This window comes from Aspergillus niger (genome assembly GCF_000002855.4).
Source record: "Aspergillus niger supercontig An04".
NCBI classification, from domain to species: Eukaryota; Fungi; Ascomycota; class Eurotiomycetes; order Eurotiales; family Aspergillaceae; genus Aspergillus; species Aspergillus niger.
Window position 1 is genome coordinate 2,001,548 of NT_166539.1, and position 26,216 is coordinate 2,027,763.

Here is a 26,216-nt window from a genome sequence, read left to right on the forward strand (position 1 = left end):
TAAGACAATTTGCTATGCCGGCATTATCCGTATCAAGGGACACTTGGTGCTTATGCTGAGTTACCGAAGGCGATATGATCTACAAGGGAAGTCCCATCAACATTGATGTCGCAAGGCTTTGATATTCCTGCTTGATTCCAGATTTGGAATCCTACTGCGTGACCTGTGTATATACCTGGCTATATCCGCACATTGAATTACGAACAGATAAGGAGGAATATAAATTGACATTTATCACACGTCAGCTTGTGATGTTTCCAGATCAATGGCAGAAAGGGTTCAGCATGGGCGAGTTAAGGCAATACCATGAATATAGTACAGGGATATTCCTCTCGTGATGGTGATCACAGACATGGTATAAAACATATATCTTGGTCAAATATTACAGCTGTTGTCTAACCGTCCGCTGCTTTCTGCTTCTTCATTCCTACCCGTCCTTGAACTTCATTTATCTAACTATCATACAACTAATAAAGATGAAGGAAAGTCAGTTCTCCGTTGAGGATCTCCCCACCAAGTCCGTTGCCTCCCATCCTATTCTAGCAACCATCACGCGTGAATTCCCTGTCTGTGTCTTGGTACAAATCCCACAGTAACCAATCTTTGTATCTAAAGTGTATTTTCTAACGGCCCTAATAGCCCGGTCCTTTCACGATCACCATCAACAACATCGACCACAAGGTCGATCCCGATTCCATCCGCGTTGAAGGCTCCGGCCCTGTCAAAGTTATAGACATCCAGCATGCAATCATTCACCGAGATCCGTCCGCCTGCAAACCACCCTCTGATCAAAAGGCCTATGACCCAGCCAGAGACCCCGATAATATAGAAAGGCACCCCTTCAACTCCATTGAAGAACTGACGTGGGCCGAAGATGACGAGTTGTATCGAGCCAGTCGTCTAAGTCAAGAGAGGCAGCTTATGGGTTATGCTGGATATAGTGCGCAATATCCTCCTTTGGGCTTTTCAGAACCAACGATTCGGAAAGGGGAGGATCCGAGTATGTGGGAAGAACGGAATCAGAAATCTGATCCGAAACAGTCGGCCTTGGACCAGTCCTGCCAGGTAGTTGTGCATCTGGAAGGGCAAATGACTGCTCCTGCCTCCGCCTCGAGCCCTGACACTCTTGGTAATGAAGAGGAAGATCAGGCGGAAGGAAAGGCTCAGAGCAATGAAGTGATATTGCGATTGATCTATACAGTTCCGGCGAAATCGGAACTTAAAGCTTCACGACCTCAACCTTAATACGCTCACCTCCTCGGCCAAGATAAGGCACTGTGCCCTGTTCACTGACATGACTGCGGAAACCTGGCAGATGCCCAGCTAATGCTGCCGACTCCGCAGACACACACGTCGTGTCTGGAGGAACAGTTTCCATCATTGCAATTATTTGATCAGGCAGCCATACCACCTGAAACCAGTTTGTTCTCGCCTTCTGTGTCAGCACTGGGGATCCCAGAATCAACATTCCCCTTCCCTGATGTTTCCCACTCAGGCGATCTGTTTACGGATTTCACAGCCGATGAAAGGATGAATGGGATGGAAAAGGACTTTTACCCCCTTGACGGTAAGGTGCCCGAGTCAATCAGCCAGGGTCCTGGCTTGAGTGTAGCGTATGAACTCCCTGGCCTGCGTGCCCCGCAGCCATGAAATAGTGGAGCTGGACCTCCAGGCTTCATCCACCCATGCGATAGTGCCCAAGAAGCATGTTGCAGCGTGTCTTCGTGCGAAGGTACCGAATACTTTGCCTGTAAATACTCGAAAGGGTGAAATGAGCTTAACCGTTGACGGCACCTGTCTCGGCAATTCCCAAGTCCCAAGTTGCGTGCGCAACGAATCCTTTGAGCTCAACCTTAGGGTGGACCGGTCCGTCAAGATGACCTATAAGGAACCTGGTATAACACTGGCTACAGCTGACGAATACTTGAAGCAAAGTACTACATATTTCGAAGCGTCGTGCAAGGTCAAGAATACAAGAGCCCATGCAGTCAACGATTTTGTATTGGATCAGGTGCCAGTCAATGTGGATGATCACTTTGATTTTGAGATTCTGACGCCCGAGACCTTGAAGGTTCCCGAGGATAAGGTGGATTTGACGGCGCCGGGAGTGTCGGGAAAGAAGACTGTGGAGCTGAGCGTGATGGAGAGATCAGATGGGAAGTGACACTTGGGCCCGTAGAAGAGATAGATTTCGATTTGAGATATTACGTCGAGGCGCCCTTTTAAGAATGGGGAAGGGACTTCCCTGTGCCTGTCGCGGAATGAGCTAATGTTCTTATCGCAAACCGACAGGTACAATACTGGGAAATTGACGACGGTAGGGGACATCAGCGGGATCTATGTTGTGTTTACTCATAGCCTCAGCAAAGATTCCACTTGAAAGGTTATTCTGTCCGGAAGTCCGGAAGATACCAACGTTACTCCAAATTAGACATGTCAATGTCAGTGAGAGAGGTCATCTAGTTTAAACATGATACACGTGATTTCCCTTAGTAGGCATGTCAAAATAAGTAGACAGGCTAAAAAGCTCTGGTGTAACTCTTTGGTAAAGGACGAAACCACGAGACCTTCCAGAGTCGGTAGGGGAAACGCAATCTAACAACGCTTGATGGGTCCAAGGCTGCATGTTGGTGGTAATAGGCGGTATACAACCACCTAGCGTACAGGACGCACTTTGCCTTCTGGATTGACCACGTTTCGGTGAAGCTACGTAGGTCTTCACGTCGTATACTTGACGGATGGTCTAAAAAATACTTATCTCAGCTTTTAGTACCGCAGGGTATGGTTGAGACATAATGAAGTGAACAATGTTAGTATCATAGCTTCAGCTGGATAATACTCTGCAATAAAGCAAGGGACTGACTTATCATTGTCCACTCAAATAGCGTTCCCCTATCGATATAATCTAGGAACGGAAACATGGACGTAGATCATGATGATCACATGACGCAGCTCTGTCTTCCGAATGAGGCAGAGTCGAAGGCGTCTACTATCTGACTCTCAGCTACAGTTAGTACTATTATTTAGTGACCGTTGATGTCCAGATCATGCCAAGATAACTACTATATTCAGTTACTTTGGTAGTAGCTCAGGAACGTGTGCAAGTTACTGCCATGGTTATCCAGTTTTAGCACCAAGCTCTGTCTTGGTGAGTGTACACACTATGAACCGTGATGTATAGTTAGCCTGTAGTATATACTACTAGTACTACTAACCAAACCACTTCACCCGACAATATATATCGTCTCCAGTACTACAAATTGAACAAACTACACTAACCCCCGGATATATCTTCCCCATCCTCCTTGTGGACCCCCAACATACCAAAGTGAAGCCACCCTCCATACCACAATATATATTATCCACATACCACACTCCAGGTGGCTAGCTATAGCATTCCACACCCACACAACCTCACCCAGATACTCCCCTACGCTCCGATTCGTCAAGGATCCCAGCTTATCTTCCGCACCACAAGCTACAATGTAAATCACCTACGTGCCGTACCAAGGAAATAACCGGCATGATGGCGGCCACCAGCCCGATACGTAGATAGCCGCCATACCTGCTTTGAGTTGTCATTCCAACTAAACCCAACTTGAATCCCGAGGTCCGGGACCTGCCGCTGACCCGACAGACTCGTGCCTTGATACCTGAGGCTGTGAGACCGTATCTCGGTCACGTATTCATGATACCGTAATAATACAGCCCGTACAGGTCCGATACACGGCGGCTCCATGCTCACTGCTTCGCTGCAGCCATCCATCGATCGATCCATCCCATATCCTCCGAGTCTGTCGGTATCACCAAAACTATACTTAATTTATGCATTTTTGTGTTCCCGTGGATACTACTGATCAGAGAGAAGTTATTGCTGCACATTACAACGCTACTCGGCCATAGTTGTTCAGAGATACTAGGATTCAACAACACCCCTGCTAGCCGAAGAACAGTTCGCGAACAGCTCGAGCCCCGTGGCATCCCTGCACCAGCTGCATGCTTAAATTGAGCCAGAACAAGTGAGCGCAAGGCAAGGCAAGGCACGGCCAGTTTGCGGCGACGGCGGCAGCGGTTCAGTCGGGAGGCCGGGTTACGTAATGCTGCAGGGCGGCTGAGATCATATCTCGATCACCGGTTTAAATCGAGTTTAGTGAGACCGACCTCGGAAATGGATAGGTTAGGAAAATTGGGGGGGAAGGGCCACACAAAAAATTAGCAAGAAATTAGGAGAAGAGTGAAAGAATTTTGCCCCGGAATCCTCTCCCTGATCCAGGTATAAGTAGCAGACGGATGTCTTCTTGGGAAGATGGGAAGAAAAACGGGCTGGCAGGTGAGCAAGAGGATAAAAATTACACAATGGGTTCCCGAAGGGATTCTCTTGGTGGAAAGGGGTGGTGGCCACGATAACAAGCAACAACACTGCAGGGAAAAACCGCGAGCAAGCCAGCCACTAGCGGCTGACTGTGTGGGATATGCTTTCGTCCGGTTTTCCAGAGGCCACGGGATGATGTCGATGGGAGGGATTGGGTTGGCTTGCGCCGCGCCGCCCACTTTTCTCCCCTATCCAGCTTGCGCCGCGCCGACCCCCCCCTGAGATTTGCTCCTTATTCCCCCGAGAGGGATCAATTTCTCTGATGTATCCAAAAAGCTATATAACCCGTGCACCACCCACGGAGACAAGCGCGCTGAGGCATTGGGGGAAGTCGTTTTTTTTTTTTCTACCATAGCGCCAGAGGTGTGTGGACTAACATTTCTGTGCTATTTGCGAGCTAGCTCAGGGAGCTACGGATCGTCGCGCGTTTCCCCGGCGAAAGGCGCTCCGTACGGAGCCGGGTTGTCCCAAAACGGCAGATACCCAATACGATGAGTCGGTGAGGCATTTCCCGAGGGAGCAGACCAGGAGCACAGCAACAGAACACAATTGGGGAAGCTTCCCTCCTTCCAGCCGACGCGGCGCAAACCTGCTTGCGTCTCAGAAGTGGGAATTTTCTTGCTCAGAAACTCCGGTGCTGGTGGAGCCGCATGCCCGATTCGGCCCGGTTTGATTGCGACCGAGAAGCTGGCCATCATATTAGCTGGGCCTTGGCTGCTTCCCATTGGCTTCCGGGACACCGCCAAGTGGGGGTGTACCACTCTATCGGACCCATTTGGATGCAGGGACCCACCCGCACGTCTGGTTTTTTCCCTTCTTTGCGGTCTCCCGTTTTGCTGTGAAAATTTTGCATACCGTAGCTGGTCTCTATTGCTTGTCTCTTGTCTTGTCCTGTCTTTTCCGGTCTGTTGCTGGGTTAGGTGGCCCGGTGTCAGAAGCGGAAGGGAGAAGGGGACAATTTATATGTAAGGAAAGAATGAAGGGAGGGACCCGTAGAGACAAGACAAGAATGTTTTTTTCTCTCCTTTTTGTGACGACACGAGGGAAAAAAGGAATTGAACGGAAGGGATCGGTTCATACAAGTGTAAAATACACACACGACTACGGAATAATCCCATCAGATGCAGCAATGGGTTATCTGAAGGGGAAGGAGATGTGTGAGTGAATGAGAGAGTAAGCCAATGCTCCATCGCGGACCAGCACGGTCAGGTGAAGACCCTGAAACCATTGGCTGTACCAGTAGTAACTCCCCTGGTTACCCCCATCCCGAGTGATCCCGAAGGGTGTGTATGTGTGTATGTGTACACAGTATGTGTAAGGAAGTGTGGTAAGTGTGTATGTGCGGTGGAATGCCCACTGCTTTCCCGGGGGAAGGAAAAAGGATGATGAGCCAAAAACGAGGCGCCAAACACGGTGTAAGGGAAAAAGAAGGGAAAGGATAAACTAGGGATAACGGATGATACCAAAGACAGACACAAACAGGAAAAACAGGAACAATACAATACAAACAAACGGTGCCAAAACACCAAACAAAAAAGTAGGTAGGGCTTTTTTTTCTGGTCCCAACAAAGCGCACTAACACCCGACGGGGGGGCTGGGTGGGAAAAGGGCAAAAAACCGCGAAAATTTAGCGGGAGAGTATTTATGTCCCGGGGGGCCTTCTGTTGTCACTTTTCCTCCAGCTTTTTCCTCCAGAAAAGTTCTCCTTCCTTCTTTCCCTTCCCAATCCCATCATTTTCTAGAGAAACTCCTCTCTCAGAACCACCACAAACCATCACAATGGCCTCCTCCCGTGTCTTCGCCCAGCGTCTGGCCTCCACCATGGCCGCGACCACCAAGGTCGCTCGCCCTGCCGCTCGCCTCCAGCTTGCCCCCAAGCGCACCTTCACCACCCAGCGCAAGGCCGTCCCCATGACCCCCTTCCAGACCGTCAAGCGTCAGTCTCCCTCCGGCCTCATCCAGGCCAACGCTCGCCAGGCTTTCGCTGCCCAGCAGGCCCGCCGCCAGTACTCCTCTGAAATCGCCGACGCCATGGTCCAGGTCTCCCAGAACCTGGGTATGGGTTCCGCTGCCATCGGTCTCGGTGGTGCCGGTATCGGTATCGGTCTCGTCTTCGGTGCCCTCCTCCTCTCCGTCTCCCGCAACCCTGCCCTCCGTGGTCAGCTCTTCTCCTACGCCATTCTTGGTTTCGCCTTCGTCGAGGCCATTGGTCTGTTCGACCTGATGGTTGCCATGATGTGCAAGTACGTTTAAATTATGACCGAGGGATGATTGCAGTCACGACATCTGCGGAGATTTTATGATCCACTCCAAACCTCCGATTGCAAACCATTACTATTTTGGAGAGATAAGGGGAATTTGGAGGAATATCAGCAAAATTCTTTGTTTTTGAGATTGTCATGGCTGTGATAGGAGGTAATTCTATTGTGGTGGTCTTTTTATATATCATGTACTACTTTTCCCGTCATCATCTACAACCATCAAATACACTGTACATATAGAGATTTAAAATGGCCACTAAACTCCACGGATTTGCCAGCTACATTTGATTGTAGAATTGGGACGTTATATCCACATCGATCTTGATGATTCTGCTGCTGTTCAAATCCTGCCAGTTTTGACCCATGAATGGGAAAAAACCTGGGGTAACGACAGTGCTCGGTCCAGCTAAGCTGGTCAGGTCAGATCTCTGAACCAATTATCATATGATCACGCTTTCAAGCTTGTCGGTCAGACTGAACAGCTAGACAAAGACCTGGTCTCTGAAGGCGTAAGGTGTGGTTGTCAGCCAGACAGGTACGAGCTTGATGCCAGCTGTCGACAACGAAACGGTTGTCCCGGAGTCTCCGGGGAGCTCTTCCCTCCCGGCTCCCTCCCAACAAAGGGCGATTACCGCCTTATAAACCAGCTTCCTCCTACTAACATCTAACTACACCATGACAGTCAATTGACCTAATTTCGAACCTAGAGAACGTCTAGAATAGTCTGTCACACTCCAATAAATACTCAATTAATGTTGGTAAAAAATCAGCCATCAACCAAACCCATTGTGGTCCATGGCACCCCCTTCACTCTCACCCGGTGGATCTAGACGGACGATCCCAAATGTAAACGTCACCCACCCTACCACCACCACCGCCTCAGCGACCCAAGGGCAAAATATATGTGATCAGTGGTAGAAGTGCGAACCTTTGCCAGACCTTTCTAAATCAATTGACTGCTATCTACTTCAGGGGGTTATGAAAGCAAGAATGAAAAAAAATTTTCATCTAAAAATTTGTCGTGCAGCTCTAATCCCTGCATGTGCATGAATCTCGACTCATAGTTAAGTAGAAAATAAGTACCTACAGCCAACCGACATGAAGAGCTGCCGTGCAACCCAGTTCTATCTATTCTAGCCGGCGGAAGGAAGTTGAAACTAACCCTGCGCCAAGAAAACATAGGTACCACTTTACGTATCATGTGTATCGGGGGTTTCGATTGATTTTCCCTGCGACGATCGGATCGGTAGACAGAACAGACAGACCTGACACACCTACTTAAGCACGGACACATAGCCATTGAGTGGGAAGTACCAGCCACAGAGTGTCAAGGAGGGCAGGGAAGTTATCTACGGAGGCAGATGGAGCAATGGTATAGGATGATTCCTTTCTGATGATGAATCATGGACTGCATGGGAGGGATGATGGATGTGGATGTGGATGTGATTCATCCATCCGTCTCCTTCGATCCGGAAGGGAGAACTCGGTAAGTAGGTAATTTATTACTGTCTTGGGTATGGTATGCATGGTTTGCGTATTACGGGGATGGGAGTTGCATGTGACCTGTCGGTATTTGGTAGACATGTGATCTCGGGTGAGTTGCCTCTCTGTTCCTTCTGGCTGTCGGTTGTTGAGTTAATGGTATACCGCATGTTTCTAATCTCCTTCTCTTTGAATTTCTTCTTCATGTTATTGTTATGTCTATGGTTTAGTTTAGATGAGAGCTGTCTGTATATATCTTCTCGATGAACTGAATTGAATCCATCCCGTTGTCTATACCACACCCACCATGCATATCTGTATATCCCGACACCCATACCCGACACGAATACATCCTATCCCGATCCTACCCGATTTTCATCCGGCAGGCCTCACTGCTATACCTGTATACCTACCATCATGCATCATAGACAACACCACTAACGCACAATCCCCAACCTCTATACCATTCCGAGAAGAACAGTCTTAGAGACCAACATCACATACATAGTATTCTATCGCACCAAGTAGTAAGAAGAAGAAAAATGCCCCCCTCACCCCTCTACACCCCCCAAGACGTCCCCTCCTTCAAGAAGCGTCGCAACCGTCTCCCCAACACCCGTGCAAAGCAACTCCTCCGTGCCGCAGAGCGTGACTACAACGATCCCCCTCCGCCGCCTGGACTGGGCGAGTGTTGCGGGAGTTCGTGTGATCCGTGCGTCAACGATCTGTGGAAGGAGGAGTTGGCTATTTGGAGGGAACGCTGGGGGGATGGAGCAGTTGAGGATGGAGGTAAGAAGGAGGATGATCAGGGAGATGAGAGCGAGGGGTGTGCGAAGATGAAGATGCCAGGGAGTTGGGAGTGGTAGGTTTCGCCTTTCGAGATGTCTGTTGTATGTGGTAGGGAAGGACTTGTGCCTGGACGGTGACATAAGTTGATGTTTGGTATGGTGAGTTAGTTCCTTCGACATATTCGATATTTGTATGCTAATATGTTATAGACGTACTGCATATTCGATGAGATGTGCCATGTGAGCTGGTGTTGAGCTCGTCGATGATATCACTTTCGCCGGTGCAGTTGACGGACTGTACTTGGCTTTGCTCTTAGAGAGATGTTCATGGATACACAAGCTATGCGTTAACATCTACTGCATATGCCTCCAGCCACATTGCTATTAGGTTGACACAGCTGCTGAGCAGCTCCCTCATGCCGGAGGAGCTGTTGTCTCCTGTGGCCAGTTTAGCTACTGGCACTACATCGACAGCAACGGGATCCGAAAGCACATGGCTGAGCTCATAGCAGACCGGGAATTAGGCAAGGCACATCTCGCGGCAACTGTACAAGCAATACGCGTGCTCTTTCTTCAGGGCACTTGACCCCTTGGTACCAAGGCAGTATCCGCGCCACATATCGCCGGCTCTCCGCCAAAGCAGGCGTCGAGAACCTCAGCGTGGCCATCCGATCCAGCGCTACAGCAGAAGATCTTCCAAACGCCAGCTTTGCTAGGTAGTAGGAATCTTACCTCAACATCGTGGGCGAAGACGCCCTCCTAAACGCTTGTCGACGCCATTACGCGTCACTCTTCACCGACCGGGCTATCAGGTACCGACAAGCAAAGGGCTTCAACCACCTTCGTATCTCTCTCTCCGTAGGCGTGCAGCGCATGATCCGCTCTGATGCCAGCGGCTTTGGGGCATATTCTCCATCGAAGCCGAGCCAGGCTTTGGCAAGGTCGTCATCATCACCGCCGCCTGAGGGCTAGGAGAGAATATCCTCAGGGCACCGTGGACTTAGATGAGTACCAAGTTTTCAAGCTGCTTCTCTCGGACGGCTACGTCGTCCCCATTACCCGCAAATAGCGCGACGACAAATCCATTATGGTGATCTACGGCAACAGCCAGGCGTCCACGCGAAACGCCCCAACCTCCCAAAGCCGAACGCTTCGCACTGGTCCTCGGCGACCCCGAACTCCTCCAACTCGCTCGATGGGTTTGCACCATCGAAACCGCCTGCAGCTGTCCCATGGACGTGGAATATGCCAAAGACAGCCTCACAAACGCATTGTTCATTGTCCAAGCCCGACCAGAAACCGTGCATTCGCGCCGCGATGCGACCGTCGCTTTTAATATGTACAACATCGACCACAAGGGCCGCACGCTAACCACTGGGCTGGCCGTAGGTGATGCCGCTCTCTCCGTTCGGCTCTGTCTAATCGAGCCTGCGTACGAAATGGACAAATTTATCAACGCCTGCGTTCTCGTCACCGCCACAACCGACCCGGATAGGGTGCCGATCATGGAGCGCGCTGCGGCGATCATCACTGACTACGGCGGCCGCACGTCCCATGCTGCCATAGTCGCAAACTCGGCGTTCCTGCCATCGTGGACGCCCGTGATGCCACCTACGTGCTGCATTCAAGGCAGGACGTGACAGTCTTATGCTCGTGAGGGGTCTGCGCAAGGGAGAGTATGGGCTGCAGATTATGTGATGTGTGAGATTCTGCCAAGTGCTGTCCTAGCGGAGCAGTTCGCGGCGCACTTTGATGGGTTCTTGATCTGGTCGACTGATCTCACGCAGCTGATATGGGGGAATGACCACGACTCGGATGAGTTGGGGGAGCTGTTCTATGAGCAGGGAGAGGCGACTAAGACGCTGGTTGCGCAGGTTGCTCGCGTGGCACGTAGGGCTGGCTGCAAGGTGGGCATCTGCGGATAGGCACCGAGTTATCATCCTGAGTTTGCGCGGTTCTTGGTTGAAGTAGGAATTGATTCGGTATCGGTAATTCCGGATAGTTTTGTGAATGTGAAAAGGCAGGTGGCGGCGAGTGAGCAGAAGCAGAATGGGGAGAAGCTGATAAATCTGATTTTTATGATTTGTGGTGACAGCAAGTGAATTCGATAGCTCACAGTCCGTTACTTATCTATGCTCACACCAGGATTCATACTTGGTCTTATTATGAAGAAAAAGTCAATAAATGCATAATTACACTGCTAAGCTACTTAGATCCCTACTACGACCCTCCAGCATCATTTACCCTAACCCTCTCCAACAAAATATTCAACCTCATAACTCCCGTTTCAACTGTCTCCTTCTCACTCTGTCCCAACTCCAACTTCACCTCCCTGACCACCCCCTCCCTCCCCACCACAACCGGCCACGAACAGCAACACCTATAATCCTCCCTCCAACAACTCACCGTCCAGACAGTCTTCTTATTATCCTCCAGCACCGCCACCGCAATCCCCCCGGCCACAGCTCCAATCCCCCACGGCGCGCCCCCTTTCCCAGCAACAATGGCCTTCAACCTGCCCCAAATCTTATTTTCTATCTCTATCCTCTTCTGAATCGCGATCCCATCCCTCCCTTGGGGAGTCATTAACCCGGACCACCCGACAACCTGGCTCTCACTGTCCCGCACACCGACCACATACCCCTCTGTTTCTTCCATCGTGGTACCCAGGAAGCGGGATACCTCGTCCTGTAGCCGTAGTGAGTCGATACAAGTCCCCACCCCGATAACTTGCTTTCTCGGCAGGCCTGCGATGTCTTGAGCGAGGGTGGTGAGAGTATCAACTGGGTTAGCGACGACCAATATAATAGCATTAGGGTTGAACGGCCGCATCTCGTTGAGTATGCTCTTCAGGATACTGAATTTGTGGTACAGGTGTTGGAGGGTGGTTTCTCCTATGCATTGGTATTAGCCACTGTTCTTGCTTCGCCCGTCCTCTTCAAACTTAGTCATTAAGTTCATTATGTCAAGAGGTAGAAGAATACCAGGAGTATAATTCACCCCCGCGGTAATGATCACCACATCTGCTTGACTTGCTTCCTGGTGCGTGGCCGCTTCGATCTTGGTCACGGAGCCGTAAACGAGCGCGGCATCAGCCAGATCGCGCACTTGTGCGTCCCGGAGACTGGATTTGATATCCACGAGGAGGAGGGTGCCTTGGATGCGCCGGTGGATTAGGGATAGGGCGGTTGAGGCGCCTACGGAGCCGAGGCCGATTAAGGCGATTGTTGCCATTCTCCTGATCCTCTTGTTCTTGTGTGGCTCATGTGTTAGAAACGCTGTGTAATTGTACTGGAAAGTGCAAGCAGGTCGGTCTACTTCAATAGCTATGTAAGCATAGCTATTTACGTAGTTATTTCCTGATGACGTGGGAGGGGATTAAAATTGGTGAGGGGAGCTCGTATTGCGGCGTCATGGTTACGGAGTGACTGCGAGTGGAAGGGTCCCGTGGATTATAGGGAGACGGGGATAAAGGATGCGATTAGGCCATGTTCAAGGATTCGTACCGTGGTTCATGTTCCTATTCCTTTAAGAAGTTGATTGAAGCCCGAATGTTGCCTAGAAACTATCACGTGTGCATGCCTTGGAAAGCAAGTTGATCCCATGTCCACCATACAAGATGTGAGAGCTAGATGCTGGTTGGCTGTTGGGAATTTATTAGCGTTTTAGCATAGAAGCTTATTATAATCAAAATAGATACGTTCCCTGTTGGATTGTTGACAGGTTACCTGCCACTGTTGTCTATCATCCAGAAGGTTGGTCATCATGCCAACCAAGGCCTAGCCCCTTTCATTTCCTCATTTCTTATACTGAAGCCATAATTCCAGTATTGATCCATGGACCATGCGATGGTTATATTCAACTGGGTATCCATTGCGCGTTCAATAACCGCAAGTTACTATTGAAACACCGACTGTAGGGTTCCAATGAACACTCGCAAGGCTGGCGGAGGCAGCTCCTGATTATGGTGGAAGGACTGAATCTCACTTCGCTTCGGAAGCATGATCCAGAAGAGGCCATATATGGGTCGTCTCTGGTTGGCGTTGTCTGCTTTCTCGATCGTTCTTTATCTTGGGCCGCTTTGCTTATAGTGCTTAGGTCTCGGCAAGACAAGTATGATTTCAAGCATATAGGTCATCCATAGTTTTCAAATGTCTGAGATCACTAAAGATAACTAAAAGTGCTCCATGGCCTGATGTAACCTAAAGATCGTGTGTTTGTTGATGACTGTGTAGTGATTAGTGTGGACATCAACATGCCCTGCTATTTTTGGTCATTTTTAGCGCTTCCGCCCGGGAGATAGTGGGTCCAGGTCCCCCAGCATGGGGTCTGTGCTTGCCCAAGTCTCATTTAGTCCCCAATTTCCCATAGTCATGTATGTACTGGACACGGATCTCACATCCGATGGCCTCATCGTGGAGGTCTCTAAGAACTTCGGTCAGCCGAATGTTCAGATTGAATCCTTGTAAACCATCAAATGTGCCGATACAGGTTTTGCCAGCCGCAAAAGTGATCGAAGGAGTGCACTCCACGTTATCAGCCAAACCACTATTACCCAATCCGCCTCTACGAGATTCTCAACGACAGGTACCAAATTACTGCCAAACTTGGTTGGGGTACTAGCTCAACGGCCTGGCTGGCTCGTGATCTGAATCAGTACGTTGTATTGTATCAACTAAATGTGTTTGTTATAGACTCAGACTAAGAACATGATAGATGGCGTTGGTGTTCAACACGCTACGTTGCAGTCAAATAAAGGTGAATAACTACGCAACTAAAGAGGATGCCGTGAGAGATCTTCGCATCACAGAAAAGATTACGCACGCAAACCCACAACATGTAGGCCGAGATTGTCAGCACATTGCTCGATTCCTTTGATGTGCCAGGCCCTCATGGTCTTCATGTCTGCATGGTATTCGACCCCTTATGTGAGCCTCTATGGATGCTCAAACAGCGATTCCATGACGATGTACTTCCATTGGATGTTCTCAAGCCCGTTGCTAAATTGATTCTGGAAGGCCTTGGCTACCTCCACTCTCAATGCCAGATTGTCCATACAGGTATTGTTTGTGATTACGTAGAAGGCAAGCTGTAGATTATCAATAACTCGCTAGACTTAAAACCCGACAATATTCTCATGGCTCTCCGAGACCACTCTATACTTGATAAAGTTTCTCAGGATGAGATCAAAGAACCACTGCCTCAAAAGCAACTTGAGGATCGAACAATATACCTTTCGAGAAATCACTTCGGCGTGGAGGCAAATGGTTCGGGCAGACCAGTGATTACTGATTTTGGACTGGCTGTAGATGGGTCTCGGGCCCATTACCATCCCATTCAACCGGACAGTTCCAGAGCCCCAGAGGTTATTCTTGGGGCAGGTTGGAGTTACAGTGCTGATATATGGAATTTAGCTGCTTTGGTATGACTTATACTTCGCTTCCCTGATATTCTAAATCGCTAATAATGAGCTAGCTTGTGGAACTAGTCCACGGAAGCGGCCCTTTTGATGAACCATCCTCTAATTCTTCTACCTTTACTGAGGAAGCTCATCTAGCTCGCATAATATCAGTACTCGGAACTTCACCTGTGGATATGCTTCGCGAAGCGAAATATAGTTCTCGATACTTTGACGCCGAAGGTAGTTAATCTTCACGGCTACCAATGTTTATTGAAACTTTACTCATTTTGACGCAGGGAGATTTAAGCATCCGGAATTGATATCAGAGAGCGGAGGACTTGAGAAGATTATTTCTAGCGTTGAAGGTGACAACAAGCAGGCTTTTCTTGATTTAGTATCACGAATGCTCCGGTGGCGAGCAGATGAGAGAGACACTGTGCAAGGGTTACTCTCGGATCCTTGGTTTCAGGGGTTGTAGGAAGCTGGTCTTCCCATTTTTCCACTTAATCTGAACTTATTGTGACGTAAGCGCGTAAACAGAAATTAATAGATACTAATTCATCAAGTAGCAAGAGCGATTTCACATATTTCATTTAGTTGACCGTTGCAAACTTGATACAAGCATCCGATATAATTATTGCCACACCCCACGATGTTTCCACACACCTTCACCAATGACATTGTCCCGGACATGCACAACTTGTGCCGTGACGCACTGCATAAACCCACCCCAGACTATCCCTCCGACTTTATCTCCGGCTTTATTCCACAACTTTAATCTCAGCCTTAGTCCCATTTTCATAATCTATCTCAACTCTCACTAAATTCCTTCTACAACACTACCAGCACGCATGTTCCTCTCCTCAGCAGAGAAAAAACGCCTACGGGACCGCCGCGCCCAACAGACCCTGCGCACCAAAAAGCAGCAATACACCGCGCAGCTGGAAGACAAAGTGGCGCATTGCGAGCGCTACCACGACGACAGCGGCACGCAGCATCTCCTACAAGTAATAGAGGGCCTGCAGCGAGAGAACCAACTACTCCGAAACCGCCAAGAAGGACTAAAGACGTTGATTACATCGTGGGAAGATCCATCGTCATCTCCACCGCATGTACTGCAACCACAACCACCGACGCAACTTCCACTCCCGCCTATCCAGTCACACACCACAACACCAAAACCATCATCATTATCACCCCCACAACCCAACAAAGAGGACCAACACCAACAACCCATATCACCTCTCTACTCCCTCCTCCCCCTGCACTCCGATCTCCCCACCACCCCCTCCCTCGTCTGGCTCACCCTCCCCCCATCCACTATCACCTCCTGCCCTCCCTCCCCACACCCCCTGGACCTCCTCTACGGCACCAACACCAACCCCCTCGCCAACGCCATCTACACCAGCTCCCTTCGTCGTCCCCTGCGCGACCCCGAACGTCTCGCCTTCGGCTGGCTCGGCTACCACTACAGCAAATGGCTCTTCAACCCCACCCCAGAGACATTCGCCAAGCTGCCAACCTTCATGCACCCCGTCGAGGAGCAGCTGCGTATTCCGCACCCCGCGTCGCTGGATATGCTTATTTGGCCTGAGATCCGGGTGACGCTGATCCGCGAGTGGGAGGTGTATTCGCGGCAGAGAGACGATTTGTTTGGGTTTCTGGCGTGTTGTCTGAAGGTGCGGTGGCCGTGGGGGGAGTCAATTTTAGAAAGGGATGAGCGGAATGAGTTGGTTATAAAGAAACGGTTCCACGAGATGATTATGTGTAAGGAGGGATGGGGGATAACGAGGGAATTTGTGGGTGTTTGGCCGGATGTTGTCAGAGGGGTGGATGTGGGGGAGGTGTTGATGGAGATTGGATAATCTCTAAGTCACTCTGTAGTAGTATCGTATGTTATATTGTTCATATTTCACATTAAGATATGCATGTATGTATGCACGGTACATCTATCATCTATATAACTTTTACTCCACCCATGCCAACTTTACTACACATTAAGAGAGACAAGAATAAAAAGGAGTGGTGTAGGGTATGAAACTAATCCAACCTCACAACCCACCTCTCGCGAATTGTCTGCCCATAGCGATTAAACAAAATCGGCACCGGCACAAACGCCAACGCCAAAAACCCCAGCAACGAGTTCCCCCACCCGAGCCCCAAACTACTGAAGAGCTTCGGCCCAGCAAGCGGCAACACCGAACCGACCAACGATCTCGTGGCCGTCAACGCGGCATTCGCACTCGCCGCATACGCCGGATAACAATCGATCACGTACATCTGAATCGGCATATATATGCCTATCATGCCGATGCCGAACGGCGCCATACCAATGATCGGCACGATCCACATAGCCTCGTACTTAGCGGACCAGCCGTACCAAAAGAAGCTGATAGGAAGGAAGCAGGCGAAGATGATCATGGTGGGGAGACGCATCTCGGGTTGGAAGACGCCGTTGTTGCGGGCGGTGAGTTTGATGACCATGCGGTCACTCGTCATTGCGACGGCGGCCATGCCGATGAAGAAGCCTACTCCGATACCTAGGTAGGAGAGGCCTGCAAGGCCGGTCGAGAAGCCGTAGACGCCTTCGAAGACGGTGGTGATGGTCGTGAAGAAGAGGTAGAGGAGGCCGTAGACGAAGGCCATGTAGACGGAGAGGAGGAGGACGATGGGGCTCTTGCAGATGAGGATGATGGGGCGGCGGAGGCCTTGCATTAGTGCTTGAGAGACGGTCGGGGGCGTGGTGCCTTGGGAGATGTCGTAGGCGCTGCGGAGCTCAGGACGGTTGAGTTCGCGTGCGAGCTTGGCTGTTTTCCAGCGGATTAGGACAGGGGCGTAAGTTTCGCGGTTGAGGAGCTCGATGCTGGCGCCGATGGTGCCGCTGGTGATGAGCAGGATCCAGAATACCCATCGCCAGCCGATGGTTTCGCCGATGAAGCCACCCGCAATGGGGCCAACGACGGGGCCGATTAAGGGGCCCATAGCCCAGATGGAGGTGGCCATGCCGCGCTGGGTGGTGGGAAAGAGGTCGGCGATGACACCGGCGCCGAGGGTGATGCAGCCCACGCCACCCATGCCGGCGAAGAGACGGAAGACAATCAGGCTGGAAAGGTTTGGGGCGAGGGCGCAGCCGATTTGCCAGACGACGAAGAACCAGTTTGCAACGCTTAAAGTGATGCGGCGGCCGTAGATTTCGCTAAGGGGGGCGAGGAAGAGGGGGCCGACCTGGGGTCATTAGTATGGGGATAGCTTTAGATGTGGGGAGGGATTGATGGTGTAGTGGGAAGCATACGGTATAGCCGAGGAGGAAGATGGTGACACTGAAGGAGAGGAGGGTTTCATTGGTGACGCGAAAGTCGGCGGCCACGTAGCTGATGGCGGGGGAGAACATGCTCGACGCCAGCGGCGAGATGAAGGTAAAGGAGCTCATCAGGGCGAGGAGCATCCATTTGCGTTTCGGAGAAAAGTTTTGCGGGTTGCTGGGGTCATCTTGACTGTCCCAGCCGATGATGCCCTTGTCGAGATCGGTTTCCGGGTAGAGGGCAGCAACGGTGGTGGTGCTGGAGGCGGGGGACTGGACTGGAGAAGATCGCTTCTCGGTTTGATCCTCAATATCGGGCATGGTGAGGATTGCAGTTGGGTTCTTCTGCACGAGGGGAAAGAGGGACTAGGGTGGAATTCGTGAAGAGGAATAATGGGCAGGTCATGGTGGATAGGGTGTATTTAAAATAGTCTGGACGGAGATAACGGCAAGCATAATTTTGCAGGATATAGTGTGCAAAGGAAAAGTGTTTGTAGGGAGTTGCAGAGCCGCAGGCATTGATGGCTAATCTGGTCGGACTTTGTTAGGGCATCCCTGGTCAGGGCGAGTCAGCGGGATATCAACAGCCACTTAACTTGTGGCAATAAACTAAAGATGGAGGCGCTGAATCAGTGGTGGGTCCGAGAGAGAGAAAATGCGGTGGAATTCGGGCTCCAGAACGTGGCAATCCACATAACCTTCCCGCGGTTGTGCAAGTTATGCACCCCGATGGAATAAGATCGAAATGAGTCTTTGTTATGAACTGCAGCCTTGGATAACATGATCAAGTAGCATGGTCCGTTCCCCCATGCTAATCATGCAGACATGACGTGTAACCCTACTGATAGCTACAATGCTTCTTGTCTGCTCACCGTGTCTTGTGTCAGCTTGGCTTATCCCCGGCGAGGCCGACCGATGCTGCCATCACCTGGCAATGCCAGCCGAAGGATCAGGAGTCAGCCAGTAACCCCTGGCGACCCAATCACCATCGCCAGCACAGACACGCCATGCCATCGAAATTGAAACTGTGATCCGCTATCAGGCTGAATGGTTTCTCATGTTGACACCACATGGCAGGGGTTGCACACCACGTCAAAATCTTCCGGTTTCACATGCTTTGCTTGCACATCCGAACTAAGGATAGCTTCATATTGCTCCACTGTCTGCCCAGCCCTGCCTCGGGATGCCGTAACAACAACCCGACTTTCTTCATCACAAGCCAGAACCCGAGCCGATAGCAATAAACATTTACTTAATATTCTCTTGGCGATTCTTGTCCACTGACAATGAGCTGATGTGGGTGATACACTTTGGATGTCTCTCATAAGGATGCACCATGTGGGTACTCGTCCCGATTGGTTCGCATCATCTCACCCGAGCACCAGTCCTGCGAGCACCGCGCGCATATGACTCCTTTGTTGTCAGTCAGGCCAAAGCTCTTATGATACAGCATACGGTCTGCCCAACACAAGCCTAACGAGGCTTGCACCTCGTCTGGATACGAGTTGGCTGTCTGTGCGCCAAAGCCAGATAAGCATTGGAGTCATGCCGGGAATTTCCGAATAATTGCATTAGATGTATGTTTGGCATAAGGTCGCTCTAGATTTACTGTGGTAGGCATAGTTGATAAGCGAACTGGTATGACTGTCTAAACATACGGTGAATTTCTGGCATGAAGCCGTAGTTACTAGGATAATGAATACGCGTCCTAACGATGATTCCTTTACGAATTGTTGAATAAGTCGACTGCAATATATTCACAATGACATTGACTACTAAGTATTGTCTACAGGAACGGGAATGCTGCAATGCACTGATGCATGCCCTTCACTCACTAGTCTGAATATATATATCCCTCCCCCTGTCCATCCGTCTTCTTCCTCTTCAAGCCTCTCCTTTATAGTATATAGTTCCCCTTTCTACTATATATATTACTCTCTAAACTACCTTGATATCTCCGAGAATCTGACTTTAATGAGTGACTAACTTCAAGAATATCGGTACCCGTTAAATCAAACATGCGCGCGAATACACCACAATCTGCAAAAAGCTAATCAGAAAATGATGAAGAAGCTTATGCACGCTATATCCCTTTCTTTATCTCTCGCAATACTGTTCCGTCGGGTGTTGGCAAAAGCAAGTCCGAGGAACGATGACCATCCCCAACTCTACCTGTCTGCTGCCGACTAGTATACAAACCTTTCCCTTTAATTATAACGAATCTGCGAGATCCAATATTCTCCATCCACTGGTCAGCAAAGAACACCAGGAAAAGGGATTCCTTGGACGGAATAAGTCGTGGACTGCCAGACTTCGCAAAGGAGATAATGTTCTCCTTCGGGTCCACAAATATCCCACTGCGTAAGCGTCCAGGTAGCGATGCTCTTCCATCATTTATGGAGATTGCTATCGACACACATCTATCGCACTCTGCATTCCCAAGGTTCGCGTGCTAGGGAAGAAAGATGACATCTATCGCCAGAAAAATCTAAATACAATGCTGGCATTACTTGCTAACTGCGACGCATATGTCTGGAAAGCATGACTACACGGCTAGAGGTCCTGAGCACTAGGTTTCCAGATATCCTACATGACTTTGTTGTCAATAATGACGCGTTTGGCAGACATATATGCTAGAGTGTGGAGAATCACGAAAGCTTTAGCCACAAACATCAGGATTGGAAGCGAGCATGAACCCTAAATAATATGCTCCGATACTGAGGTGCTATGATGAGCCGAACATAACCAGGCTCTATGCCTGCGGTGGTTGTCTCCTAACTCGAGTATTATATGACGAAAGCTATACGTTGAAGACACCCAATACATGAAACAGTTGAAGTTCTGTTAGCATGGACTTTCCACACTAGTGGATAATATGAGTTATGCCTACGATGAACAAGGAACGCTCTATGATTGACCACCTTCAGACATGCTTTTCAGTCTATCGAAATCGTTTTCCGCGGCGGCGAATATTTCTGTGGTCAACACTAGCGTGCTCTGAGCATGGTAGACATTGACATTTTGAGCTTCTTCGCCTACCCACCACCTTGCTTTCCGCCGCAGCCGCCAGGGTGTCTTCACTGTCACGGCCATTATTACCGTCGCCGCCGTTTTCCTCTACAATAGGAAAGCATGTCTATTTACCGCAGACAACTTCTTGATTCTACTCTATTTCTTCCTTCAATCTCTGGAAAATAGCGCCGGATTTCCCTACGCCGTAGGGGAAATAAATCCGTTCTGGATAACCCGGCACAATCTCAAAATTGCTCTACGGTCAACGGACTATGATGATGATGTAAAGCCTCGCCATCTACTTCATTGCATGAGGACCAAGTTTGTCAATAAAGGAGTACTATTGATCAACTTCAAAGGGTAAGCAGCCCTCTATCTGAGGGACTGCAAAATGAAGCACGGCTACACAATTTAGCGCTGGTTTCGCCGAAACCAGAGTCGAATTCCTCTCCTCGTTCCGAAGAGATATTTTGAACGATACGACGGTTGAAAATTAACAACTCATTCATATTGGAAATGTAAGGGCCCATGGAGGTTATTTCACGATAGATACCTTCCTTTACAAAGAGAATTCTATGCTATCTTAATGAAGGTGGAAAGGTACATCCACTATATAATATTCAGGTACCTTTGTACTCCACTATAGGGTTAATCCTAGCCTTATTAATGAATCAGTAAGTTTTGATATATCATATCCGCCTGATCTCTATCAACACTTCTATACTTTCTATTTCGTCTATGCAGGGGCTGACTTTACCTACATTAAGACTATATTCCAACAATAAATATACTAGAAAAACATGCTACAGTCAAGGCCTCTGAGAAGAGAGTAAGAATCAATCTGTTTAAGGAACAGTTCAACAGATTCCTAGATACCTTGGATTCAGCTAGTTACACGTGATTACTTAACTTCTGTGCAAGCAGATCCTCAGCTTAAAGAACTTCATCACGTATACAAGGATTTCTAGCTTGCTAGCAATTTGGTGAATTAAACAACATGACAGGCCTTAGAACAATAACGAGGACTGCGTGAGGACCGTGATAGCTTTGGCTTCGATTCTTTTCCTTATACTCCATCCTTGTATTCGTTCTAGCTAGCGTGTCTTCTACAAGTGTGCAACAGAGGAAAACAATAGATGTTTCTAGGGTACAGAAACTATGCACTACGCACCAACAAACAATCTTTCTCAAGCAGGGGAATATTCCTGGCCAGACCATTTTATATTTACCTTTGATTGCCATGCTGGGAATTCCAACAAGACCTATGATGGTGCTAGATGCAAACAAGGGTACTAGAGATGGAAAAAAAGATGTCTAATATTAGGCGCTGGAATACGCCGAGATATTCGTGAAGTATCTCGAATACGCAGAAGATGAACCTGCTCAACATAAACTGTGAGCGCTGCATATTCAGATTGATCATGGAGATAAGTGCGTCGTCGAAGGGAGAAAGGGATAACCCTGCAACCCTGAAACGAAGCATTTGGCTCAAGCAACTCTCGTTCCCCACAGCCCCCTTAGGGGCATTAGCATATGCAGCAGTTCTACATACAAAGAATATCTGGAATACAACTTAATAATGATAGTTCCAGAGTCGAATTTGAGCATGGAACATCACCCAGATGTTCAGCATGGATGTTTGGCAAAAGCTGGACCTAAGCATGGTGGCCTGTCCATGCAGATATTCCACAAGTTAGTCTGAAGAAACCACCTGATATTATCTGCAGGAGCCCATTGGCAGTACCAGCTTATCGAGCATCGTCTGAGTCGACCGAGAAAATGACAGCAGGCTGCACATGACTGAAAAAAGCAGGAATGATGACCGAAAAGACAACAAAAGTTCAACCCCGATCGCAGAGATGAGGCTGTAGCCTCCTTGATTATTCGTGGGGCCGAGTACTCGCCCAATGTGGTCGGAATCATAGCTGCAGTGGACGATGATGATCCGCTTGCGACCAATACCACCAATACGTGGTTTAACTACTGCCATCAGAGAGGGGGGCTGTTTACTGAATCCTTATGTTTAGTTGCTAAAACTGTACAGAAACCCTCAAGTTGACATCTGCACAACGACTACCGATGAACAAACTGCTCAAAGTCAAGTCAGCGCCAGTCGTAGCCCAGCAACGATGGCAGACTTCAGGCGCGCGATCCGCCAGTTCCGTGTGGCTGGCTGCAGAGGTGGTCAGGCAGCCCGCGACCCACTGTGTCTTCGTGCGCGTCTGGGATTCTCATTCGGGTATGTACGACATCTTCGGAATATAGATACGCAGCTAACCTAGTCATAGGCGTCGTTGAGACGATACCGTGCCCTGCTACGATGGGTCGTGGTGATCGAAGAACGCACTGAAGCTGGGTGTGCTGTTTGTCTGAATGTCGCTGAGGAGACCGGTCTGGCAACTGACAAGGAAGCCCAAATCCTGCACATCCAGCCTGTGGATATGATAAAGCTATAATGAACTAGCAACAGTCAGTTTGACAGGTTAAGCTTAATAAGGCTAACGTGTCTGATGCTCGCATAAGCCCTATTATTTTTTCCATGAGACTATATGACAAGCAAAAGGGCGAGAAACTGGAGTTTTACAGGGACTGGGCTTGGCTTAGGGAAGATTAAACATGGCCGGTTAAATGTGGAACTCTTTAGATTCTATTGCACCATCATTGACAGCTATCTACTTTCACACAGTCATATAAGCGCCTATAGACGAAGAAGGTCGACCAATACAGGCGGCGATTGGAGCTCGGTCAATCTTATAAAATTGCGATCTTCATACTGTTCCACAAGTCGGGTATTGACTATCATCAACGAGAGAAAATGTACCCAGTTTAACAGGCTATACAACCTACGCTCCAGTGGAGACCCTGCGAGGCAATTTCGAAGTACAGCTCGTCCGCGCGGCTGCTTCCTTACATGTTATCCTGGACGTACAGCGCCTGGCTGCCTCACCGTATGACAACAACACATTCCAAGGCCGTAAGGCCGCTCATACAACCTCCAAGATCAGACGCAGAGCCCCTCGCCTGCCACTCCATTAGTCTCCGCTTCATAGGTCCACACTATGAACGAGACTCTGACGGAAGCTGGACATCCCATAACTTATGATCAAAACAAAACATTCCCATGCGTAGGGTCATCTTACCCGACGACTGTGGATAGGAGAAATAAAGCCTGGTATTCAACGGGACTGTTCACAAGTCGATATAAGTACTCTGCCCCTGAGCCGTCCATGCACGAGATTCCCCCTACTGCTTTAACTGGATCTCCATTCTGCATCTTCCTGCCTCGATCTTTGATCCGAGGTACATCCGCCACGAGGGTGCCAGTAACCGTTTCAACCAACTCATTGTATCGTTCCATCGGCAGGTTCCAACCTCCCGTCATCAATGGTCAGTGGGCGTTATTCAACGCGACCGCGGTTGCTCCGTCCTTTAAAAAGAGGATTCATGATCCGAACGTGTCCGTCGTGGCGCCCGTAACACCGAGAACGTGGCTGAGAGGGTACCTTCGGACTTTCCAGAGGACGAGGAGGATTATACTGTCGAGGTACGTTCGCGCTCGATCTCGCCTGAACGTCGTCGTTCGAATCCGTGTCGGCAGGCTCTTGCGTCATCTCCGGTGGCTATAGTTAAGATTGTGGCCCTTACTTTGAGCTAATGAGCTGCCTCAAGGACTTGGAGTCATGATGCCCAGTGGTACTAATAACCAGAATAAGGAAACAGACTATGTACACAGTCCGCAGAATCCTGGCTTTGAGAGCCTTCTCATACCCTGCAATCTTATAGGTCGTAATCAGACTTCTCGACTCACATATTCTCGAGGGTAGGACCTGTTCACTTGAGTACTGGCCAATATCGCCATGGTTATTTCTGCATATAGATTGTAATATTGATATTAATATTATGCAAATGAAAACACGCCATTGCCTTCCCTTGTGATCTAGCAGAAGGTGCATGTACAATCACTCCTTCAGTTTATAAACAACTTCTTTCTAAGGGTCGCGAGGTGGCAAGGATACCTTTGCCATCAAACGGTCCCTTGCCATTTCAGGATCCCAGTCTAAATTTGAAGAAAGTCTTTCCTTTGCCTCCTGTAGCCAGGCTTTCCAAGCTTCCGTATCCGGTAATATACGCGACTTTCGGACCCATTTAACTTGGTGTGTTGAAGAAATTGCTTCCCACAGTGCGCGCGTTAAGTTCTTCTTATATGTATGTTTAAGTAGCGTGATTTTATAAATAGCGCTCAGATCCCAAAAACTTTTCTCATCGAACAACACGGGAACGGCCCAGTAACACAGGTTCAGCAAGATATAGGTAACGGCAATAGCCGTCTGCATTGTCCACCCACAGTTGCTGAAGAGGAGCACGGATACCATCAATAGAATGGTGCTGGTCCCCATCAGCATTTTGAAAACAGAACTCTCTGGCTTCCTGGCATAAAAATAGCTTTCTCGCTTTGCGTATAGTTCCTGGGCAATAGTCTCGGAACAATGCACGACCACAAAAGCACCGTTCTTGGTCCTGATAACAACATCGCCGGGCATTTTATCAAGGTCGGTTCTTCCTTCCCCAGTTTCTGGATTTGAGCGTTGCGAAAGGCATGCCAGACTGCTGGATATTGACATAGTGGTTATGGCTAGTAATCCAATACCATCGTGAATAAGGATTGACCAGACAGCCAAGCCGACTGTCAAGAGGACAGATGCCAAGGTCAAGATATTCATGACGCAGAACTGCTTGAGCCGTATTCTTATTCTTCTAGATTCATGACACTCTTCCAATTTGCGAATGTCGGCATCTGGTTCATAACTTTCCGAACGACAGATTTCATAGACACGACATTCGTATGGTTGCAGCTTATCTGTCTGATGTATCCTTTGGGCGACGTAACCTAGTTCGTCGTACATTGCTCCTGAATGTACACCAATGACAGACACATTTTTAAGCAGTGGTAGCTGCGTCGTCGAACCCATGTTCAAAATGGCTTGTGGCGCCGGTAAAAGACGAGGGAGGACGCTAAATGATGAAGCTACTATAATATGCTTCTGCCTCTCGATAATGGATTCTCCAATCACTGCCAGGAGACTGACGGCATCGAAATGCCAGCCTTTATCGGACGTGTCTCGGGCACCGGTAAACCAAGTCATGTCGGCTGTCACACGGTTAACGATACGTGTCAAGCTGTACGGGACCGTGTATGATGAAAAATGGAAAGAAAAGAACCAAATTAAGTTAAGAGAATTGTGCGAATACCAGAGATTACGATTCGATAGAGTATAATTGATGGAAGATTGGAAAAGATTGAACCTTTTATAAGCTCAAATTGAGTTGGCGGTGCTGAGGCTCAACCTGCATGGATGCCCAATATCTAGAGGCAGTGAGCTAAATTGCCTATAGTAGTGCGAGATTGCAGGCGTTCCTCGGGGATCCAGGACGGAGGTTGGGTGGGGTTAGCACCCAAAAAAAAGCAAACATGAGCAAAGCTGGAACCGAAACAGAGAACCATAAGAGATAATTGACAAGGCAAGATAAAGAGAGATAGAGGAGAATTTTGGACTTCCGATGGTGCAATACATTAATCTATATATCTAGCTAATCTATC

At 49.1% G+C, this 26,216-nt stretch overlaps 14 protein-coding genes across 14 annotated transcripts; 7 read left to right on the forward strand and 7 right to left on the reverse strand.

The window, feature by feature from the left end:
- Positions 1-476: 476 nt before the first annotated feature.
- On the forward strand, positions 477-2,164 carry An04g08160 (uncharacterized protein; the record flags this gene model as incomplete). The annotated part of the gene is made up of 4 exons (XM_001402137.3): positions 477-578; positions 640-1,129; positions 1,316-1,613; positions 1,645-2,164. The coding sequence occupies 4 exons, from the start codon at positions 477-479 to the stop codon at positions 2,162-2,164; spliced, it is 1,410 nt and encodes a 469-aa protein (XP_001402174.3).
- Positions 2,165-3,274: 1,110 nt separating this feature from the next.
- An04g08170 (hypothetical protein) lies at positions 3,275-3,981 on the reverse strand (the record flags this gene model as incomplete). The annotated part of the gene is made up of 5 exons (XM_059747693.1): positions 3,275-3,339; positions 3,419-3,494; positions 3,566-3,619; positions 3,716-3,794; positions 3,881-3,981. 5 exons carry the CDS (start codon positions 3,979-3,981, stop codon positions 3,275-3,277), a joined length of 375 nt encoding a protein of 124 aa, XP_059603680.1.
- Positions 3,982-4,306: 325 nt separating this feature from the next.
- On the forward strand, positions 4,307-5,814 carry An04g08180 (uncharacterized protein; the record flags this gene model as incomplete). The annotated part of the gene is made up of 6 exons (XM_059747694.1): positions 4,307-4,527; positions 4,618-4,702; positions 4,779-4,978; positions 4,999-5,171; positions 5,547-5,655; positions 5,754-5,814. 6 exons carry the CDS (start codon positions 4,307-4,309, stop codon positions 5,812-5,814), a joined length of 849 nt encoding a protein of 282 aa, XP_059603681.1.
- A 337-nt stretch (positions 5,815-6,151) lies between these two features.
- Positions 6,152-6,625, forward strand: An04g08190 (uncharacterized protein; the record flags this gene model as incomplete). Its single annotated transcript, XM_001402140.3, has 1 exon — positions 6,152-6,625. One exon carries the CDS (start codon positions 6,152-6,154, stop codon positions 6,623-6,625), a length of 474 nt encoding a protein of 157 aa, XP_001402177.1.
- A 286-nt stretch (positions 6,626-6,911) lies between these two features.
- Positions 6,912-7,933, reverse strand: An04g08200 (hypothetical protein; the record flags this gene model as incomplete). Its single annotated transcript, XM_059747695.1, has 5 exons — positions 6,912-7,061; positions 7,128-7,287; positions 7,417-7,495; positions 7,717-7,796; positions 7,908-7,933. 5 exons carry the CDS (start codon positions 7,931-7,933, stop codon positions 6,912-6,914), a joined length of 495 nt encoding a protein of 164 aa, XP_059603682.1.
- Positions 7,934-8,657: 724 nt separating this feature from the next.
- An04g08210 (uncharacterized protein) lies at positions 8,658-11,005 on the forward strand (the record flags this gene model as incomplete). The annotated part of the gene is given in 7 exon segments (XM_001402142.3): positions 8,658-8,967; positions 9,149-9,226; positions 9,302-9,450; positions 9,555-9,844; positions 10,015-10,504; positions 10,547-10,810; positions 10,928-11,005. Coding segments are annotated over 7 exon segments (1,659 nt in total).
- A 118-nt stretch (positions 11,006-11,123) lies between these two features.
- An04g08220 (uncharacterized protein) lies at positions 11,124-12,137 on the reverse strand (the record flags this gene model as incomplete). Its single annotated transcript, XM_001402143.1, has 2 exons — positions 11,124-11,797; positions 11,888-12,137. 2 exons carry the CDS (start codon positions 12,135-12,137, stop codon positions 11,124-11,126), a joined length of 924 nt encoding a protein of 307 aa, XP_001402180.1.
- A 1,088-nt stretch (positions 12,138-13,225) lies between these two features.
- An04g08230 (uncharacterized protein) lies at positions 13,226-14,782 on the forward strand (the record flags this gene model as incomplete). Its single annotated transcript, XM_059747696.1, has 7 exons — positions 13,226-13,278; positions 13,346-13,490; positions 13,620-13,691; positions 13,747-13,968; positions 13,999-14,325; positions 14,379-14,544; positions 14,601-14,782. The coding sequence occupies 7 exons, from the start codon at positions 13,226-13,228 to the stop codon at positions 14,780-14,782; spliced, it is 1,167 nt and encodes a 388-aa protein (XP_059603683.1).
- A 373-nt stretch (positions 14,783-15,155) lies between these two features.
- An04g08240 (uncharacterized protein) lies at positions 15,156-16,169 on the forward strand (the record flags this gene model as incomplete). The annotated part of the gene is made up of 1 exon (XM_001402145.1): positions 15,156-16,169. The coding sequence occupies one exon, from the start codon at positions 15,156-15,158 to the stop codon at positions 16,167-16,169; it is 1,014 nt and encodes a 337-aa protein (XP_001402182.1).
- Positions 16,170-16,344: 175 nt separating this feature from the next.
- An04g08250 (uncharacterized protein) lies at positions 16,345-17,926 on the reverse strand (the record flags this gene model as incomplete). Its single annotated transcript, XM_001402146.3, has 2 exons — positions 16,345-17,529; positions 17,597-17,926. 2 exons carry the CDS (start codon positions 17,924-17,926, stop codon positions 16,345-16,347), a joined length of 1,515 nt encoding a protein of 504 aa, XP_001402183.1.
- Positions 17,927-18,130: 204 nt separating this feature from the next.
- Positions 18,131-20,698, reverse strand: An04g08260 (uncharacterized protein; the record flags this gene model as incomplete). Its single annotated transcript, XM_059747697.1, has 10 exons — positions 18,131-18,195; positions 18,287-18,375; positions 18,534-18,575; positions 18,692-18,812; positions 18,941-19,114; positions 19,264-19,351; positions 19,441-19,500; positions 19,593-19,645; positions 19,805-20,035; positions 20,524-20,698. The coding sequence occupies 10 exons, from the start codon at positions 20,696-20,698 to the stop codon at positions 18,131-18,133; spliced, it is 1,098 nt and encodes a 365-aa protein (XP_059603684.1).
- A 505-nt stretch (positions 20,699-21,203) lies between these two features.
- On the forward strand, positions 21,204-23,073 carry An04g08270 (hypothetical protein; the record flags this gene model as incomplete). The annotated part of the gene is made up of 7 exons (XM_059747698.1): positions 21,204-21,217; positions 21,264-21,291; positions 21,427-21,446; positions 21,764-21,906; positions 22,204-22,309; positions 22,662-22,860; positions 22,906-23,073. 7 exons carry the CDS (start codon positions 21,204-21,206, stop codon positions 23,071-23,073), a joined length of 678 nt encoding a protein of 225 aa, XP_059603685.1.
- A 588-nt stretch (positions 23,074-23,661) lies between these two features.
- Positions 23,662-23,999, reverse strand: An04g08280 (hypothetical protein; the record flags this gene model as incomplete). The annotated part of the gene is made up of 2 exons (XM_059747699.1): positions 23,662-23,713; positions 23,758-23,999. The coding sequence occupies 2 exons, from the start codon at positions 23,997-23,999 to the stop codon at positions 23,662-23,664; spliced, it is 294 nt and encodes a 97-aa protein (XP_059603686.1).
- Positions 24,000-24,606: 607 nt separating this feature from the next.
- Positions 24,607-25,761, reverse strand: An04g08290 (uncharacterized protein; the record flags this gene model as incomplete). The annotated part of the gene is made up of 1 exon (XM_001402150.1): positions 24,607-25,761. One exon carries the CDS (start codon positions 25,759-25,761, stop codon positions 24,607-24,609), a length of 1,155 nt encoding a protein of 384 aa, XP_001402187.1.
- Positions 25,762-26,216: the final 455 nt, after the last annotated feature.